The following is an 18,201-nucleotide window of genomic DNA, read 5'->3' as shown; positions in this document are numbered from 1 at the left end:
AGTCAAGGACACGGCGATGCGCAGGCTGACAGCAGAGAGGAGAGGCTTCAGCCTGATTGTATCTTCTTCTACACGCAAACTTAGTACTTCGACAAGCGCGATGACCCGAGCGGTGCTCTGAACTGAGCTGAAATGAACTGATGGCAGCCGGGGACTTGTTATAAGTATTGTGCTATCTGCTCATTCATTCTCAATATCTCTCATCAGCTTCTGTTGCATTGGAAAATACAGTCATTTGGTCTATTTACCTCACTCTTTTACAATGTCTTTCCTTGGCAATATCATTATGGGTGTGCTCGGCATAGTCGGTTCTCTGTCGCAGCAGCAGACTAACGGGTGAGTCTTGCCCAGCCCTTTCGTCCTATCATCCTTCATATCTTGTGTTTCGATGTGTATCTTGGAATTCACAATCCAATGTGCTGATATCTTGACAGTCTTTCCGTATGGGGAACCTTGAAATGTCCTACATTTCCACTCTTTTTGAAAAATAACCCTTTGCCCTCGGGCTATCCATGTAAGTCTCACATTCCTTTTTCTCATCCGTGATTTATCAGGACCTTCTGGCTCCGAATTCACACCTTCCTCCCATGCTTCAATGTCGCAGGAGCAGTAGGCTAACTCCACACTTTCTTACAGGGGGGCAGCTTACAGCCACTGCAAACAATCCGTACACCGAGGCTCCAAACACTGGTGTCATCCGCAGCTATGATTTTACAGTTACTCGTGGACAAATCGCACCTGATGGATATCAGATGAACGTTATTCTTGTCAATGGTCAATTTCCCGGGCCCCAAATCGAGGCGAATTGGGGAGATACAATTCAGGTCACGATTCACAACAAAATCACAGGACCCGAAGAAGGAACTGCTTTCCATTGGCATGGATTTCTGCAGAAAGAGACCCCGTGGTATGATGGAGTTCCTGGTGTAGATCAATGCCCAATTGCACCCGGGAACAGCTTCACCTACTCATTCAAGGCGAGCTTGTATGGAACAAGTTGGTATCACTCGCATTACTCTGCTCAGTTCGCTGGTAAGTTTAGTACATCCCCATTGTTATAAGCGGTCTCTAATTTGACATCTAGGTGGCCTTCTGGGGCCCATGATTATCTATGGACCAAAGAATTCCAACTATGACATCGATCTTGGACCTGTCTTCCTCCAAGATTGGTATCACACTGGGTACTCTGATATCGTTGACGAAATCATGAAGCCGGGAGGAAACATCAGGCCTTCCTCGCAAAGCAACCTCATCAACGGAAAGATGACATTTGACTGCACAAAGAAGGTCGCAGGGGACAATTCGCCTTGTACGAGCAACGCAGGAATTTCGAAATTCAAGTTCACTACCGGAAAGACACACAGACTGCGATTGATCAATGCCGGAGCAGATGCACTTCAAAGATTCAGTATCGATGGCCACCAAATGACCGTTATTGCCAATGATTTTGTTCCCGTTGTAAGTTCTTCCATGGCCAGATCTCTACAAATGCTAACTCGGGCAGCAACCGTACAAAACCAATGTTGTCACACTTGGGATTGGTCAGCGGACAGATGTGTTGGTCACTGCCAACGTCGGTAAATCAAACTCCGCCTTCTGGATGCGCTCCAACATCTCTTTACCTTGCTCCACAGCCGACCAGCCAAATGCTCTCGCCGCTATCTACTATGATAAAGCAGATAACAACAAGTCCCCGACTAGCACTGCGTGGGATGTCCCCGACCCTGGAACCTGCGCAAACGACGACTTGAGCCTTACCGTCCCAGCATTCCCTATCCAGGCCGCCACTCCTTCCACGACCATCGCCCAGGAAATCAACTCCTACGTCAACGCATCTGGCACCTTCCTGTGGACACTCGACGGCACCTCCTACCGCGCAAACTTCAACCAGCCAGTCCTATTGCAAGCCGAGACGGGTAACTTGACCTTCCCGCCGCAGTGGAACGTGAAGAACCTCGGCACCAACAGCACTATCCGCGTCGTCGTCAACAACCACTCCCCTGCCCCGCACCCAATGCATCTCCACGGCCACAACATGCAGATTTTGTCCGAGGGCCCCGGCGACTACGACGGCACCACTGTTGTGCGGTCGAGCAACCCGCAGCGTCGCGACGTGCAGATGGTGCGCGTCGGTGGCCACTTTGCCTTCCAGTATGCCGCTGACAACCCCGGCGTTTGGCCTTTCCACTGCCACATCGCCTGGCACGTCAGCGGGGGCCTGTATTCCCACCTAATGGAGAGACCGGCCGACATTGGGAAGAAGACGCAGGTTCCGCTCATCATGCAGCAGACTTGCAAGGATTGGCAGGCGTACACCAACAGAGCTGTCGTGGACCAGATCGACAGTGGTGTGTGAGAGGGCGGTTGAGTTCCAAAACATTTTTCTGTGTATATATATTCATCTTGTGCCCATTTTAGAAGCAGGAGCGTGGGATCAAACTGAGAAGGAGATGTTTGCAAGATAGCCTTTTTGTATCGTCTACTCCCATCGCCCCTGTCTTTTTGGCGGCAAGACTTTATCCTTTTAATCATTGAAATAGAAATAGAAATAGGAAGATGGGAAGAGAGATGGGTTACGATGCTCGAAATATAATATCGCTTCCATTCGCTAAACCCTTTCACCATCAACGTGCACACTTTTTATATCAGCTCTTCTAACTATCTAGGTAGCTACTTTCTGTCCCATCATGCTTTCCAGATTTTTTACTTGATAGCAAACTTTTTCTCTGCAGCCACTTTCTCAGCATCAGGAATTTCGGGCGGAGAAGATAATATAACTTGATACTAAGTATCACTGTCGAACAAACAACCTAGGCATAGGCTTATTAGACTTAAAGCGAGGAAGTCGAGCATGAAGGCAAATATCCCTCTCGCGGAATAAAAGGAGTGCTTTCTAGCTGTAGGGCATGTATGTCCATTTATGATCGAGGATTTAATCGGGCAGTGGATGGAATGTATAAGAGTCTAGCTGAAAAGTTATATTAGGACCGGATTTCAGAATAGTGTGGTGTACAGTGAGCGAGTGCAGGTAGTTGGATTTCAATATATATACGAGTATGCTATAGCTTTAAATTAGTATACACCTTGGAAGTTGATTTGATGATGAGAGAATGGGCCGAGTTGAAATTGGTTGTGGTTGTTTCTTTGTTGATGCTATACTTGATTATAAAGATGGTGATTGTTTGGCGCTGGATGGAGGTTATAAGCTAGTGCTAGCTTTTAGCGTTTGTACTGAGCTCGAAATTAAATATGGACGCAGCGGCAAGACGTATATGTGGCTGCATATATGGCCGTAGCCGCCATTTGGATGTTTCAACGCCTTCCGAACTGGTTGAATACTATCTATTCAAAGAGAAGCGCGCGGTAGTCATCGGTTTACGTCTCCGAAGGGCCACATTTTTGATGTTTCCGAAGAGGCAAGTTGTCTTGAATCTGTCTGCCCTTAACCAACTTCAAAACCAAGAACATCGATCCACCTCGCAATATCTCAGAGCGTGGTGGCTATTACAACACATCTCTACCTCTTTCTATGATGACTGTGGCATATCTTTTATATTGATTGCATTTTATCCTTCCGGCTACTTCTCATCTCAAAGCTTTACTGTTTGCGTTTGTTTACTCCGGCTGTCATGGACGCTCGACAGGACTCGGATAACTTCCCATGGGATCGTAGTGATGAGTGTTGGGAGGAGGCGATCAAGCAGGTGCGACTGTCGTCTACCTGTCGTAGAATCGAGTCGTTCGCCCAAAGGCTGTTAGGCGATACTGCGACCTTGGCCCTTCCCCTGCTTATTGGTGGCTTCAACGTTCTGTACCCAATTCGATACAAAGGATCCTATGATTCTGATTCATCTCCCATGTCCAACTATCTCGTTCGCCTGCCATGCCCAAACCATACAGCTTTCCGAGAAGAGAAGACGCTTGCGGAAGCCGCCACGACAGTCTTCGTCTCCCAACGCACTCAGCTTCCGGTTCCGACGCTGCATAGTTCCGGTGTGGATCTTGCAATTGGGCCCTTCATTATCCTTCAAGATCTTGGAACTCGACGAGGCATGGGCGAAGCTCTAGAAGCTCTCCGCGAGGATCCTAGTGACACGCCAATCTTGAATCCCAACATTTTCGAGAGCAAATTCAAGAGTCTTTACCGTCACATAGCTGCATGCTTGCTACAGCTTGCACAGCCTACCTTCCCATGTATTGGAGCTCTTGTTGAGACAGAGTCTGGATCGTTTTCAGTATCAGGGCGACCAATTACGCTGAATGTCAAGTATGGTTCAACTATCTAACGTTCCAAGATCGATTTTCCCACGCGAAAGTACAACCTTCCGAGCCGCTGATGATTGGTATGTGGTCTTGGCCGATATGCATATAGCAACCCTCATTTCCCAACACAATGACATGATCTCATGAGAGGATGACTGCAAGACCAAATATGTTGCCCATCAACTCTTCCGCAGACTCGCTAAGCAAGGCCGGCTGTCAAAGTTTGAATTTGCGGACGATACCTGCTCCGCCTCATCCGAGCAAACCCGTACAAATCTGCCAGCACCAGATATTTCGGCTTCTTTCCATCTTTGGTCCGATGATTTCAGGCCGAACAATATTCTTATCAGTGAAAATGACGAGATCCTGGGCGCCATCGATTGGGAGTTCACTTATGCCGCACCAACCCAATTCAGCTTGGATCCACCATGGTGGCTACTACTTGACGTGCCCGAAATTTGGGATGCAGGTATTGATGATTAGGCCACTCTCTACGAGAGACGACTGCAAACCTGGCTCTCAGCATTGGTGGAAGCGGAGCAAGACATGGCCCGGGCTCGTTCCTGCTCTCTGCATCGATGCGAGAGAGTTGGACGACAGGCCGGTTCTGGCTGAACTATGCTGCGAGAAAGAGCTGGGCGTTTGATAAGAGATACTGGAAGTATCTCGACGAGCGGTTCTTCGGCGAGCGGGAGAAGGACACGCCTACTGCCAGCGAGTTGTGGAAGACGAGGATACACCTTCTGACTCCCGAGGAGCGGTCGGCGATGGAGCGGATGGTGCAGAGGAAAACGGAGGAGGCGAAGTTTCGAGTTTTGATTAAGTGGGAGGATGTAGAGGCAAGAAAACTCCTGTCTTCCTTTCTATTTGACTAGCTAGGCCTAGAGTTGGTCCAATGCTTGTTATCAGAATATGTGAGATCTTGCAGTTGATACAACCCTATTACTTCTAGAATGTCCTCAAGGGCTCAGAAAACTAGATAGAGCCACCACTTGAGATATACGTAGTACCAGCCAGAAAACAAGCAAGGAATAAAAGCTACTTTTGGCTTTTCATCCGTCTTACCTTAAATAGCATAAACAACCAGATATCGGAGCTAGACACGCAAAGACATGACCCACTTTGCTTGTAACAAAGATTAATATGAAATTAAAACCATACATATATATCAATTTCAAAGACTCTAAATTCCCCAAGCTACTCTTTCAATTTTTCATAGAAAGATTGTAGTTGAACAATCAGAACTCCATTCTTTTATCACACGTGATATTCGCGCTACCAAGTAGACGCCCATTACACTAATCGTCGGGCTCGCTTAGGTGGGCCTCCGATTATCTCGAACTCTACAAAGCTGCATGATGCTCGATAACTCCTCCCCTTAACCAAGAAATCAAAACAAACACTCCAAACCCATATAAGCAAATCTCCGTCCTACCGCAATCATAAGTCGTCGCCACAGACAAAGTCACGCTAAAGGCAAAGCTTCCCAACCGTGGCAAAGCTCGCAAAATGGGCCAAGAAAACTCCCACGAGCAGGTCGACCCCGACGCTCCGCCGCGGACCCTCACGTCGCGAACCCTCCCCGCGGTGGCGCAGTACATCAAAAGCGGCCGGCCGAAACGCATCGTGGTCATGACTGGCGCGGGGATCTCCACCTCGGCCGGCATCCCGGACTTCCGGTCCGAGAAGACGGGACTCTACGCCAACCTGGCCCGGCTGGACCTCCCGCACCCGGAAGCTGTGTTCGACATCTCGTTCTTCCGGGAGAGGCCGGAGCCGTTCTACGTTTTGGCGAAGGAGCTGTACCCGGGCCGGTTCTACCCCACCGTCTCGCACGCGTTCATCGCGCTGCTGAGCGAGAAGCGCATGTTGACGATGCTGTTCACGCAGAACATTGACTGTCTGGAGCGGCAGGCCGGGGTTCCAGGCGACAAGATTGTCGAGGCCCATGGTAGTTTCGCGTCGCAGCGGTGCATTGAGTGCAAGACGGAGTACCCCGAGGATCAGATGAAGGAGGCGGTAGAGGAGGGACGGGTGCCGCACTGTGTGGTGCCGCAGTGCAACGGGCTTGTCAAGCCAGACATTGTTTTCTTTGGAGAGTCGCTTCCGGCCTCCTTTTTTCAGCATCGGGATTTGCCCATAACGGCGGATCTGATCATCGTGATGGGCACGAGTCTGTCGGTGCAGCCGTTTGCGAGTTTACCGAGTATGGCCGGGGATGGTGTGCCGCGGGTTTTGATCAACAAGGAGAAGGTGGGTGACTTTGGCAGTCGTTTGGATGATGTGGAGATTCTTGGGGAGTGTGATGAGGGTGTCAGGGAGCTGGCTGATGCGTTGGGCTGGAAGGACGAACTGGAGCAGATGTGGCTAGGGGTTAGAGGGAATGAGAAGGAGAGGGAGGCCGAGAGATTGGGAGAGCTGAGGAAGGGGATGACGAAAGACGAATTGTTGGAGGCAGAGATTGAGAAGTTGACGGCCGAGGTGGATGATTCGCTGAAAGTCCACAAGGAGCACGAGGCGTGGGTCAGGAAGGGGCTTGGTCTGCCAGAGGATAGGGAGGTATCAAATTCAGAGGAAATCAGGTATGAGGATTTGTTGTTGGGGTCATCGGCTGGCAATATTCCAGTCAACACCGAGAAGGTCACCGACGACGTACCAGCAGAAGCACCCAAGGTCGACGCGAAGGCCATTCTCGACACTACATTGCCTCAAAATAGACCGGATGGCAAGTCCGCGGAGACTTCAAGTGGAGAAAATAAGCCAGGCCCCTATATCTGATCGAGCTCAACATCCGAAAGCGAACCTTGACGAGCAATCGAGATACCCAGCAACCACACACGCCAATAAGAGCCTGTCAAGCAGTGACAGTCCTGTACTATTAGCTCAGAGGAGGTTATTGACGGTGTGAACACGACAGAAATTAATGCGAAGCGCAGTTCTCGTCATTGGTTGAGCGAGATGAGTAGATCGGGTGCATGGAATGATAGATTCATAGATAGACATAAGAGGACCGGAAACAAGAAGTAGGTCAGGTCGTCAATCTAAACATCAGTGTCCATGCCCTTCTCATCTCTGATACGTATAGTTTTTTGGTCTTTTGGAAATGAAATTATGGTAGTAATGAAATTGCACCGCTTCTTGCAGCAGATGCATACACGTGGCATTGCTCGAGGAAGGCGAGTGTAAAGGAAGGCCATTGGCCAATGTGCATGGGCGAGTTACAGCCTCACAGATTGAACGCGTCTCTATAATGCTGAGTTGAAGAGATTTAATATCGAGTTATTACTGGACATCGATCACAAGTAGCTTATGCTATTCATAAGAATGTAAAGACACGTGACAGTTTTAATTGCACGCTCCAACCTTTCTTATTTATCGATTGTCAAGCGGCAAGCCGATATGGGTCAAATGTCTCGGATTCGTTCAATTCAGCTGATAGGCATAGGTCTAGTGACATTCAAAATCGATATGCTCAAGACCCTCTCCTCGGTAGCCGGATTATCAAAGCAGCCGAATCTCAAAATCGACGACAATCGAGGGCAGGATCTAGGTCAGCCTTCCTCAGTCCCATCCACGACATTCTAATCTGCGTCTCCCCCAGGAATCCGATACCTTTCATTCCCATTAAGCAATGATTCCGAGAGCCTCAAATTCCAGAGTCGCGTGATGCGTCTGAAGAGCCTCATTCGTCGAGCTGTTCGCCTTCGGATCACCAACGTCTGGACCGCCATCTACACTGCCCTCCATGGCCCCTTCCAGGGCTCGAAGCCTCCAGCAAAGCACATCAAAATCGATGATGAAGAGAGCCAGTACGACGACGACTCGCTTTACTCACAACATCAATCATCTCTCTACACAATGTGGCATATTTTGAGCAGCCCCATATCCGCACCCTTCATCACTCTCGTCTCCTTGATCATCCTCATCATCCTCATCACTTGCATCGTACACCTTGTCTACAAGCCACCAACACTCATCATCCGCATGCTGCAACACCACAACCAAAACGTCATCTTCCACGTCCCGCTTCTCAGCTCTCAACGCGTCGTGGCCCTGACTATCGACGACGCACCTTCCTCGGAAACGGGCAAAATTCTTGACCTGCTGAAGGCTCACAATGCCAAAGCGACGTTCTTCGTCATCGGCTCTCAGGTTGCGGAGCACCCAGGCGTCGTTGAACGGATCCACGCCGAGGGTCACGAGCTGGGCAATCACGCGTGGACCGACGACCCCAGCTTCAAGCTCCCGCTCACCGAGCTCTCGCGCCAGATCAGAGAAGTCGAAGCCTTGCTGCCGCCAAATGAAAATGGTATGAAGTACTTCCGACCAGGGTCAGGGTGGTTCAACGCGAAGATGCAGAGGACGGTCGAAGCACTCGGGTACCGCCTGGCTCTCGGCAGCGTCTACCCACACGACCCTCAAATCCATAAGCCGAAGTGGAATGCGAGGCATGTTTTGAGTATGGTGAAGCCGGGGAGTGTGGTTATTATGCACGATCGACGGTCTTACTCGGCAGAGCAGCTAGGGTTGATCTTGCAGGGGTTTGAGAAGGATGAGACTAGGAAGTGGACGGCTGATTCGCTGGGTGGCTTACTGGCTTTAGCCGAGAAGCAAAATAGACTTGTGTGAGGTGTAGCTTGGATTATGGTCTCTCTGTTATTTGGTTTGGAAACCCGTGAGGTTCTTGCTGCATTGCCTGCGTGTTTGCGACTCATTGACTCATTGTTCTGGCTCTTGCATTCGTAAAAGGAGGGGCGTTATTGGGCTCCCCATATATTTTGGTTGTCCAAGACTTTGATTTTGAGGCTGCATTGCTGGTTATTCTTTGAATTGATGATTCTAGCAACTTTTTTTGACTTGTTCGCCGCCCTGAGTTCTTTGGTCAAAGCTGCCTGCCACATTGCATTGGGGCTTTATTAAGGATAAGTCGCTCAAGAGAGAGAGATTTATTCCTGATTTCTATTCCTCCCTAGATTTCTGCACATCTGAATCAAACCACCTAGTCATCCATAGCTACTGACTGTACATAGTCCAGCCTGCAGATTATTGCCTTTTCCACAACTCCACCTAGCAGGTCCTTGTCCTCGTCTATTCAGCGATACGCGCTTGACCCACGACCATCTCGCCTACCGTTCCTCGGCCCGACGGTATCCATCAAAACAAACCGCCAAAACGTAACTCTGTATATTTATTTTACTGCAATCAACGACTTATCTTTTTGCTACCTATCTATCTTTCTTTCGAATTGATCCAAACCAAACCAACCCCACCCCAAAAAAGGTAACAAAAAAATAAAGTAAGAGTTTCGTGTTTCTATTCTTTTCATCGGACGACGAGGGAGGTGAAGAGGAGCCTAGCTTAGCCCAACGCCCGACGCTTAGACAGCGAGAGATTGGATGGGTAGATAGGTAGGTGTATGTATATCTTTGCGTCTTTCTTTCATCAATCGTTTCTTAATGGTAATTCAGATTTGGAAATTCGTCTCGAGGAGAATATGGTACGCGAGGGGGATTGGGGGTGGAGTTGGGGTTGGGGTCGGGGTTGAAGAGAGAGAAGAGAGAGAAAGTAGCCTAAGGTGGCGTTTGATAAGTCGAGGAGCACAAAATCTTCGAGACGTAAAACGTGAAATCGAAACCCTGAATAGTGAATCCGTTACGAGATTGATACTGCCTCTTATTCCCCATTGCGTTTGCTAAGCCTCTCAAGTCTACGGCGCTTCGAGGGTCCCTCTCAATCGTAATGCCGAGGATCGTTCGTCCTACCTTACTTATCTTGACATGGGATGGGGGATCCGTAGCTTAGCATACCTAGGTTCAGTTCGGTTCATCGTTGGACCCGCATTCCTCTATATACCGGTACTACTACTATTCGGGAGATGGACAAATCAAAGATGAACTTTTTTTTCCCTCGCGTTTCTTACAAGACAAGGTTTTTATAGCAAGGTCTAATAACTAACGTGGTTATACCAAAATCCGAAAAGTCGAATTCCAATGGAAGACTCGATACTGTATTTATGGGGGACATGGAAGAGAAACCGGGGGGGGGGCAGTTTCTAGTTTAGGAAGGGATTTTCTCAAGGCTGCGAAGTTTCAAGGTTGCAAGGTTTCGAGGTTCCAATTTCTAAATATCTTTTTTTTTTTTTTTTTTTTACCAATTTGCTGATTCGGTCAATTAGAAAACCGAAAATATCCTCGAAAACAGGACTTGAGAGAGGTAGTTGCCAGACGCGCCCTAACACCCAGCAGAGCCAATCCCATTCCATTCCATTCTATTCCGTTTCTTCTCTTTTCCGTCTCTTCTCCTTCCTTCTCCTTTTCCTTTTCCTTTTTTTTTATTCCTTTTTTTATTCCTTTTTTTTTCCCCTTTTTTTTTTTTTCCTTTTTTTTTTCCTTTTTTTTTATGGAAAGATAAGAGATAGATGGACGGGATGAATATTGACGGGTAGGTATGATGCGGCATGAAAACAAAACAAAACAAAACAAAACAAAACAAATCAAGCAATTGATAGATTAACTGAGGCTATTAAGCTTTGTTAAGCAAGCAAGTAAGCAAGCGATCGATCGATCGATCGGGTAGCACGAGGAAGAAGGGAAGGTGAGGTAGGGTAAGGCGAGGCTATGGAAGGGAGGGGCTCTTGTCTGATGATTGATTGATTGATTGATTGATTGATTGATTGATGATGGTGATGTTTTCCCCATTTCGCTTTATCCCCTTTTCTTCTCCACTTTTTCTGGTGGTTGTAGTTATCATTTTAGTCATCGTTCTAGTTGTCGTTCTCGTTGTCGAGATTGTCGTGATTCAGACTTGAGTCCTCCCCCCTCCCCCCTCTCCCTCTCAAAGACAAAGCCGGCGCGGTTAAATCCAAATCATAATCCGAACCTACAAGGAAAATGACTGTCTCTCATCCTTTCTGTCCATGCTTTCTAGTCAGTAAGCTAGCAGCTCGACTTCTTGAGATTTGAGAGCTGCTGATGACTTACTGCTGCTATGCAAGTAAGGTAGGCATAATAACAAAGAATACGTGCGTTGGAAAAAACATGTAGGTAAGCAAATACCATTAAGAGAAGAGAAGAGAAGAGAAGAAGAGTGAGGAACAGAAAAGAGATCACAAGTCTCAGAGGAGATGGAAATTGAAGAAGTAAATCTCGCAGGGGCCCATACATACAAGGTACATACATAGATACATAGTATTTATTGCCCTGCTACAACAAGTCGCCGTGAAATTTTTGGGGGGGATAAAAACGCTTTTCGCCTTTCCTTCTCCTTCTCCTCTCCTCTCCTCTCCTCGCTGTGGCTTATCATTTCCCATCTCTCATCGTCTTCTGCTCCTCTTTATTTTCCAGCAATAAAAACACACCTCACCCCCACTCCCCCACCAAGCGGCATCAGCTCTGCCCTCATCTCCCGCCCCGCCCATCCTCCGGCACCTTATACTCCAGCTCGAACCACCAGCACGCGGGGTGTATCCTCCCGCGGCAGGTGCACGTGGTCCACCGCCCTGCTTCTTCTCTTTCTGCTTCTTCTCTTTCTACTTCTTCTTCGTCCGCCATCGTGCTGCCCGTCTCCGCGTCCCATATGACGATTCGCGGGGCCTCCAGGCGGAGGTGTCCCCGCTTCTGCTTCTTTTTCCTGCCCTCCTCCTGTGCAACTGCTGCAGCGGCAGCTTCCTCCTTCTCCACCTTCTCATCCATGGCGGTATCTTCCCTCTCATCCATGTCCGTCGTCATCATTGGGTCTTTCGCGTCGTCGACGTGCGAGAAGAGAAGCGTCTCCTCTTCCTCGATCCTCCGGTAGTTAGGGATGGGCCCCCGCCGCCGCAGGTACAGCACGGCGCCGATCAGGATGACGAAGGTGAGGAGGAGAATCGAGGCGTCGAGGCAGAGGGCCACGCGGTAGGATTTGGGCAGGACCCATTGGGGCGGGGGGCTCGGGGCAGGAGGAGGGGATTGTGGGGGTGCTTGCGATGACGGCGGCCGGGTGTGGAAGGGGGAGGGGACTCGTGGGAGGATCATCTTGATTGAGACTGGTGGATGGACGTGTGTGCGTATATATGTGCGTATGTATGTAGGTATATATGTCTGTATTCACAGAAGAAAAGCTGAGGGCAGATGTCAGCTTGAGGTCGTACGTGTGTAACGGAGTTGCACCTACCGGGTATAGAGCTCGAATTAACAATTATAGAGACTCCCCTGCGTGTCTCTATTTTGGAAAGGAAAAGCAGTGGGAAAACAAGTAAATGGAAGAATGTGAGGACTGAATAATCAGACAGCGAAGGTAGTTGGAAGACGTAAGAAATGCAATCGTGAATGGAACAGATCAAAGAACGTGAGGGCAGACAGAGATAGAGAACGTAGAGAGGAGCTGGGTATGAAAAGTAGGGAAAGACAGGAGGAGAGAGAGACGCGACGACGACGACGATGATGATGAGACACGGCGGTAGTTGGCGAGAGATGGCCAGGAGTGAAAGTTCGGACGGTGCAGGGAATCATGCATACTTAAGTATGTTGATGAAGTACCGTCGATTCCCAGGATCGCCCCCAGTCCCCCCAATTCCCCCCCAGTGCCCCCAGTCCCCCCAGTCCCCCCCAGCTTGTCGTCGTCTCGTCGGATATCGCTCCTCGGATCGGATCATCTCAAGCATTTCTCAGACAACTCGGACTCTCCACCCAAGAAGATTCTGCCACCTTGCAGCAGAGGCCAAGCCCTGTTTCGGGATGGCGGTAAGCCCGCAGCAATATACTTGGTGGTACCGCTTCTATAAATTATGAGACACGGACACCGTCGAGCCTTGGCCAGGGACTCGTACAGATACGGCTGGCTGCGCAAACACAGGAACCGCCTTATTCCAGAGCCGCGTTGGTATCGGCGTGTGCCATCATAAAATAGAATTCCGTGGTTGGTTGTATTTTGGGGTTGAGCTTGAGCTTGAGGTTGGTTGAGCTCGAGGTTGGTTGAGCTCGAGGTTGAGGTTGAGATTAAGGCTAAGGCTGAGGCTGAGGCTGTGGCGGAGGCCGAGGCCGAGGCTGTGGCTGAGGCTGCAAAAGTTGAAAAAGGAGGTCCGGAGGGATAAGAGGCCGCACGGGGACTTGGGCACTGGAATCGGGGAGCGAATTCGACCTGCCACGAGCCATGGTTTGATTTGGTCTTGGCCGCAAGAGCTTACTCGTATCGTCCGTCGTATCATACGTACTACCATCATGCTACTATCAGAGGGCATATCAGACGGAGGCGAGACGGAACAAGGCCTCCATTCATGCCGAATACTGGCTGACATGGACATGGAGACGAGACGACGACGACGAAGAAGCTCTTGCATGAAGAGAGAGGAGATGAGAAACTCTTGACAATCACGCATATGCTCGTGCCAGCGTCACCTACGCCCCGGCTCCCAGCTTTGCTTTGGTACATCGATCCTCCTTTCTGTTCTTACAAGTCCTTCTCCCCAATCGGCGTCGGCGCCTTCCACACTCTGCCACCCTTCGTCCTCTTCCCCCGCTTGACGAACTTGCTCGTCCCTCTGTCCTCCTCGATCCCCTCAAACCCCCCCTTGCCCATAATGATGTCAAACTTGTTCTTCCGCATCTTCTTCCCTCCCTTACCCATCTTGCCATCTCGAATCCCCTTCAACTTCCCGTTCTTCCCATCCTCGCCCAACCGTCCCAGCCGAGGGGTTCTGAAGGTCCTCGTCTTGGCTCCCAGGGCCCACAGATCTCCCCAGCTGGATTTCCGCGCATCGCGATAAGCTGTTCGACTGAAGCTCTTCGGCACGGTCCAGCGTTCGAGCTTTCCAGACGGCGTGCACAGGTCCAGGGTCACGTGACCCCGGCGCTTGAGACTGGGCAGGATGATGCGGGGGAGCTTCAGGGGATCGAACTCGCTTAGGACTGCATGGCCGTGGCCGTCGGATTCAGATTCGGCTTCGAGATCCTCGTATCCGGCAAACGCTTTAACGGTCGCCTCCTCGCCCTGTGCAGCACTTGGCGACGATTTGCGTGCGTCGTTTCCTCGGCGCACCGCAATATAACTGAATTTGGAGTCTTCGTGGTTGCGAACCTTGGCTCCCAGGATACTTTGGAGGAAAGCTGGGCGAATAAATCGTTGGGGGAAATGGCAGAAATCTTTTCGTCCGACGCTGAGTCCGGGGATGGGGTACATGGGGCACTTCTGGTGGTTCGTGCATGGGGCAATGATCATGCCTTCTTCCTTCTGCAAGAAGCGTGCGTGCTCGGACTCAGGCGACTGGATTTCGTTCTCAATTTCTGTCTCGCCCGGGGACGAGATGTGGGATTGAAGGAGAAGATTTCTCGCGCCTGCGATTGCTTCAAATCCACGAGGCAAGCCCTTCTCAATGAGGATGAGCACTCCTCCGTTGGGATCGAGGAGAGACCAAAGGTTGTGGACCATGTTCTTGCGTCGGAAGTCTTCCTTCAAAGGGAACAGGGTATGAGGTGCGATGATAATGTCGTAAGTCTTCCTAGGCTGGTTGACGTTGCGGTCCAGATGCAGTGCTGTCGACGGAGAGTGTACGTAGTCTGGCAGCCGAGGGAGGAAGATCGTGTTGTCCAGGAGTTTTGTAATTCGAGTCCTTAAGGCGGAAGAGCCGGTCAGGACAGAGGTCTTACCATAAGGGGCTTGTTCGCCCTCAACAATGCCTTCGTCCTTCATCACATCCCACTCGGCTTGTAGAATCTCTCGCCACGCGATAGCGCCGGCTCCAGCACCACCAGCATCCAAAATCTTCGGCCCTTCACCGCCCTCCCTAAACATCAGATCCCGGACCCACTGGCGACCCAGACGCTTTCGTACCTCTACCAGCGTGTTCATGACAGCGGCATATGTCCCGGGCATGACCGCGCCTAGGTATGCATCTGCTTCGATCTCGCTCATCTTCTGCTGCGCAGCATCCAGGCCAATGTGTTTTTGTGGCAGAAACTTTTTTGAAGCCGGCACGGACGATGAATACGGTAAACCCTTGCCTCCAAATACCTTCTCGGCTGATTCAGCAACATGTTTTATACTTGTGCGTCCCAGTATTTCGGTGATGGGGGCAATGAATGTCTCCTTTGGCAGAGAAACCGTTGTTGGTTTCGTACCTGATCGGCCAATCAAGGTACGGGGGTGTGTTCGAACAGAATCGGAGCTGATCCAGGCACCATCTTCCTCTTCTTCTTCCTCTTCAATCTCCTCCTCCTCCTCCTCCTCTTCTTCGTACTCTTCCTCGACCACCTCTTCCTCTTCTTCCTCAATAGGCTGAGCTAGTGCGGCATCCATATCCAGCTGTAGTCGTGCAATCGCGTCAACCTCCCGCTGGTTCCTACCCTGGACTCTGACAGCATTTCCCTGAGCTTCTGGCTGGATAGCCACAGCTTCCTCTTCCGGTGCAGACGTGAAATCCTCCAATACGCCTCCTTCCAACTCAGCCTGACTGCTCTCTAGCATTTCTGCCACCTGCTCCTCAGTGAATCCGTCTTCCAACAATGTCTGAGTCGTCAGAGCACGAAGCATCTCCTCCTCAGAATACCCCTCTCCACTTCCCAATTGCGCCTCCTCCATTTCAGCAGCTGAAATCTCCTGCTCCGTCGTGACCGTATTCTCATCCCTCGCAGGATAGCCCAGTCCCGGATCAAAATCCACCTCTTCATACCCCCCCAAGTCATTCTGCCTCAACAGCACATTGCGCGCCCTCTCCGGATCAAACCCCTCCTCACTCCCGTACAGGTATTCCAGATCCTCGGGCCGGGTTTCCCGCAACGGTGGCCCGTATAGACGCTCGTATAGCACGTATTCCTCGGTCGATAGATAGTCCTTGGGAAGCGTCTCTCCAAACGTCTGTCTCGCCTGCCGTACCACTGCCTCGATCCCGACTGCTCCCATACCAGACTGTTCTGGCAGGTCCTCCCTCACTCCCTCCTCTCCCCGTAAGCTCGTGGTAGAGAATGTTCTGAACGCAGCGGCATTGGGTCGATATTGAAGGTTACGGGGCCCATGGGGGAGTCGTGTGCTGCTGTATCGTGCTCGTGCAGCGCTCGTCCGCGGCGCGCAATTCGTGAAGCCATTCTCAAAAAGCGACAGGAGCTGCAGACGACATGACAGGCATGCCCTGGGTATCTTTCGGGCTGACAGCATACTTGTTGCCCTCCGCAGTGCTGTCTGTATGGTGGTGTTGTTATCCAGGAAATTTTGGTGGAGCTTCCATGTACGATAAGTAAGCTTCAACCTCAGGCAAGTCACGGGCTTGGAAACCAATCAGACTTCGCGCGAAGGTCAGAATATATCTTCGACATCACTTCTTTCTAAGAACTTCATCTCTTGCGCACTTTTACTGGCATGCCTTTTTGTATTCGTGCTTACTTGCTTTACAAATCGATTTAATCGATTTATGAACAGGAGAATCAGATTTGTCTATCGACCCAATACCTGCTGCTCCTTTGCTGCTTGCGTGCATCTTCCTTCCCATTTGCAAGGAACCTAGTCATCTTGGGAATTTGCGTTTTTCCTTCTACTACGTACTACGTATATTCAAATAGATATATGTTTATTTTTCACTTTCCTCCTGGCCTGACCCATCAGTCATGCCTGCTACCTGTTAAGATTTACTGTAATTGGCTCTCCTTGTCTACCTGTAACGAGGTCTGATCCTGGCAGCCCTCCGCAAGCTTTTGGGCCAGAGGACCCTGCTTCGCCCCGGTCGTAATGCAAGGCTGCCTTTCGAGGCCTTTAACATTAACGCTACATCAATTTTCTATAAGAAATAATCGCCGACTGAAAGGCTGAAAGGAGGCCCACCTAAGCGAGCCGACGATTACTAAGGTACGTACGCTTCAAAAGGAGGTAAAGAAAATATACTACGTAACGCTTCAGCTCGGCCGCATGCTCAAACTTATAGCCCTCCGCAAGCTCCGGAGTAAGTTTCCCGGACTTCGCGGTCAAACGATGGAGTATAAATCCCGTTTATTTTTATAAAGACTGATTTCTCGACTTTGATGTTCTTGCACGGACCTCTCATACGTGATACCTTAAAGGCAGGTAAGCGGGTCATTTGAGCGATCCTCTGACCCTCTTATATAAAAAACGGTTGTTGGACCGTTTGAAATCAGTATTCATTACAAATCAAGAATAGTTTACTTTTTTGATCGTCCCCGAGCTTGAGACCATCTTATGGCCGTTTTGTAGCCGTCCCCGTCCAGATTTTCAAAACACGTTCATTAAGGAATTCGTTTCAAATATTTAAGATAATCTGATGCTCGTTCTTAATAAAATACGATTCAAATATAAAAACCCTTTTTCTAATAGTGTCGTGTTAATAATTATCTAATAAAATCGATGCCAAAATATTTCTCGGTATCGCTACTATAGCTTACATATCAACGCTTTAAAAGATTTAAAATCGGAATCGATTGACCTTTGTTCCCACCTGTTAACACGCATACTAGCGACGGTGGTAGCTGAAAGGAGGTTGTTGTTGTTGTTGTTGTTGTTGTATTTATTAACGTCGGGCGGGTATCCAAAACGCAATGCTTGGACCCTGGGGACCTCCCATGGGGTACGGCGACGTGCTAAGTAGAGGAATTATATACAAAGTACTATCTAATCGAGAGTAAAAACCACGTTGAGGAAAACCTCTCGTCAAATAGCTGGACACCTGTAAACCCCTTAAAAGCAATTCATAGTGATGTGCGTCGAGTTTTCTCTCGACAACTGTCGAATATGTATGGCCCTACGGGCGGCCTCGATCCGTATAGTACAAACATCGTTCTCTTTCGTCGTAGAGCTAAGAAGGCTCGCGTTCGTAGCCCTTAAATAGAGCCGGTGTGTTTGTAGAACGCTCTTTCGAAGGCGCAGTACCGTGTTTTCGATCAATCGAACTAAGCCTTTCCTATCCCATCTCTTATACACGTTCCCCCTCTATCGCAAATCCTCTTAGTCTTTTCAGTCGGT

At 49.7% G+C, this 18,201-nt stretch overlaps 6 protein-coding genes across 6 annotated transcripts; 4 read left to right on the top strand and 2 right to left on the bottom strand.

Moving 5' to 3' along the window:
• Positions 1-262: 262 nt before the first annotated feature.
• L3040_006021 (uncharacterized protein) lies at positions 263-2,356 on the top strand (the record flags this gene model as incomplete). Its single annotated transcript, XM_007294086.2, has 5 exons — positions 263-336; positions 435-514; positions 637-1,032; positions 1,085-1,458; positions 1,505-2,356. 5 exons carry the CDS (start codon positions 263-265, stop codon positions 2,354-2,356), a joined length of 1,776 nt encoding a protein of 591 aa, XP_007294148.1.
• Positions 2,357-3,629: 1,273 nt separating this feature from the next.
• Positions 3,630-5,138, top strand: L3040_006020 (uncharacterized protein; the record flags this gene model as incomplete). Its single annotated transcript, XM_066156157.1, has 4 exons — positions 3,630-4,194; positions 4,269-4,343; positions 4,412-4,694; positions 4,787-5,138. 4 exons carry the CDS (start codon positions 3,630-3,632, stop codon positions 5,136-5,138), a joined length of 1,275 nt encoding a protein of 424 aa, XP_066011264.1.
• Positions 5,139-5,772: 634 nt separating this feature from the next.
• L3040_006019 (uncharacterized protein) lies at positions 5,773-7,041 on the top strand (the record flags this gene model as incomplete). The annotated part of the gene is made up of 1 exon (XM_007294088.2): positions 5,773-7,041. One exon carries the CDS (start codon positions 5,773-5,775, stop codon positions 7,039-7,041), a length of 1,269 nt encoding a protein of 422 aa, XP_007294150.2.
• Positions 7,042-7,731: 690 nt separating this feature from the next.
• L3040_006018 (uncharacterized protein) lies at positions 7,732-8,892 on the top strand (the record flags this gene model as incomplete). The annotated part of the gene is made up of 2 exons (XM_007294089.1): positions 7,732-7,813; positions 7,865-8,892. 2 exons carry the CDS (start codon positions 7,732-7,734, stop codon positions 8,890-8,892), a joined length of 1,110 nt encoding a protein of 369 aa, XP_007294151.1.
• Positions 8,893-11,660: 2,768 nt separating this feature from the next.
• L3040_006017 (uncharacterized protein) lies at positions 11,661-12,275 on the bottom strand (the record flags this gene model as incomplete). The annotated part of the gene is made up of 1 exon (XM_007294090.1): positions 11,661-12,275. The coding sequence occupies one exon, from the start codon at positions 12,273-12,275 to the stop codon at positions 11,661-11,663; it is 615 nt and encodes a 204-aa protein (XP_007294152.1).
• A 72-nt stretch (positions 12,276-12,347) lies between these two features.
• On the bottom strand, positions 12,348-16,137 carry L3040_006016 (uncharacterized protein; the record flags this gene model as incomplete). The annotated part of the gene is made up of 5 exons (XM_007294091.2): positions 12,348-12,361; positions 12,415-12,452; positions 12,914-13,018; positions 13,070-13,081; positions 13,694-16,137. 5 exons carry the CDS (start codon positions 16,135-16,137, stop codon positions 12,348-12,350), a joined length of 2,613 nt encoding a protein of 870 aa, XP_007294153.2.
• Between the last annotated feature and the right edge of the window lie 2,064 nt (positions 16,138-18,201).

The sequence above is a fragment of the Drepanopeziza brunnea genome (assembly GCF_022702325.1).
Source record: "Drepanopeziza brunnea f. sp. 'multigermtubi' strain 214-2 chromosome Unknown ctg10, whole genome shotgun sequence".
NCBI classification, from domain to species: domain Eukaryota; kingdom Fungi; phylum Ascomycota; class Leotiomycetes; order Helotiales; family Drepanopezizaceae; genus Drepanopeziza; species Drepanopeziza brunnea.
The sequence above is the reverse complement of the archived record's forward strand: the minus strand, read 5'-3'. Positions and strand labels throughout refer to the sequence as shown.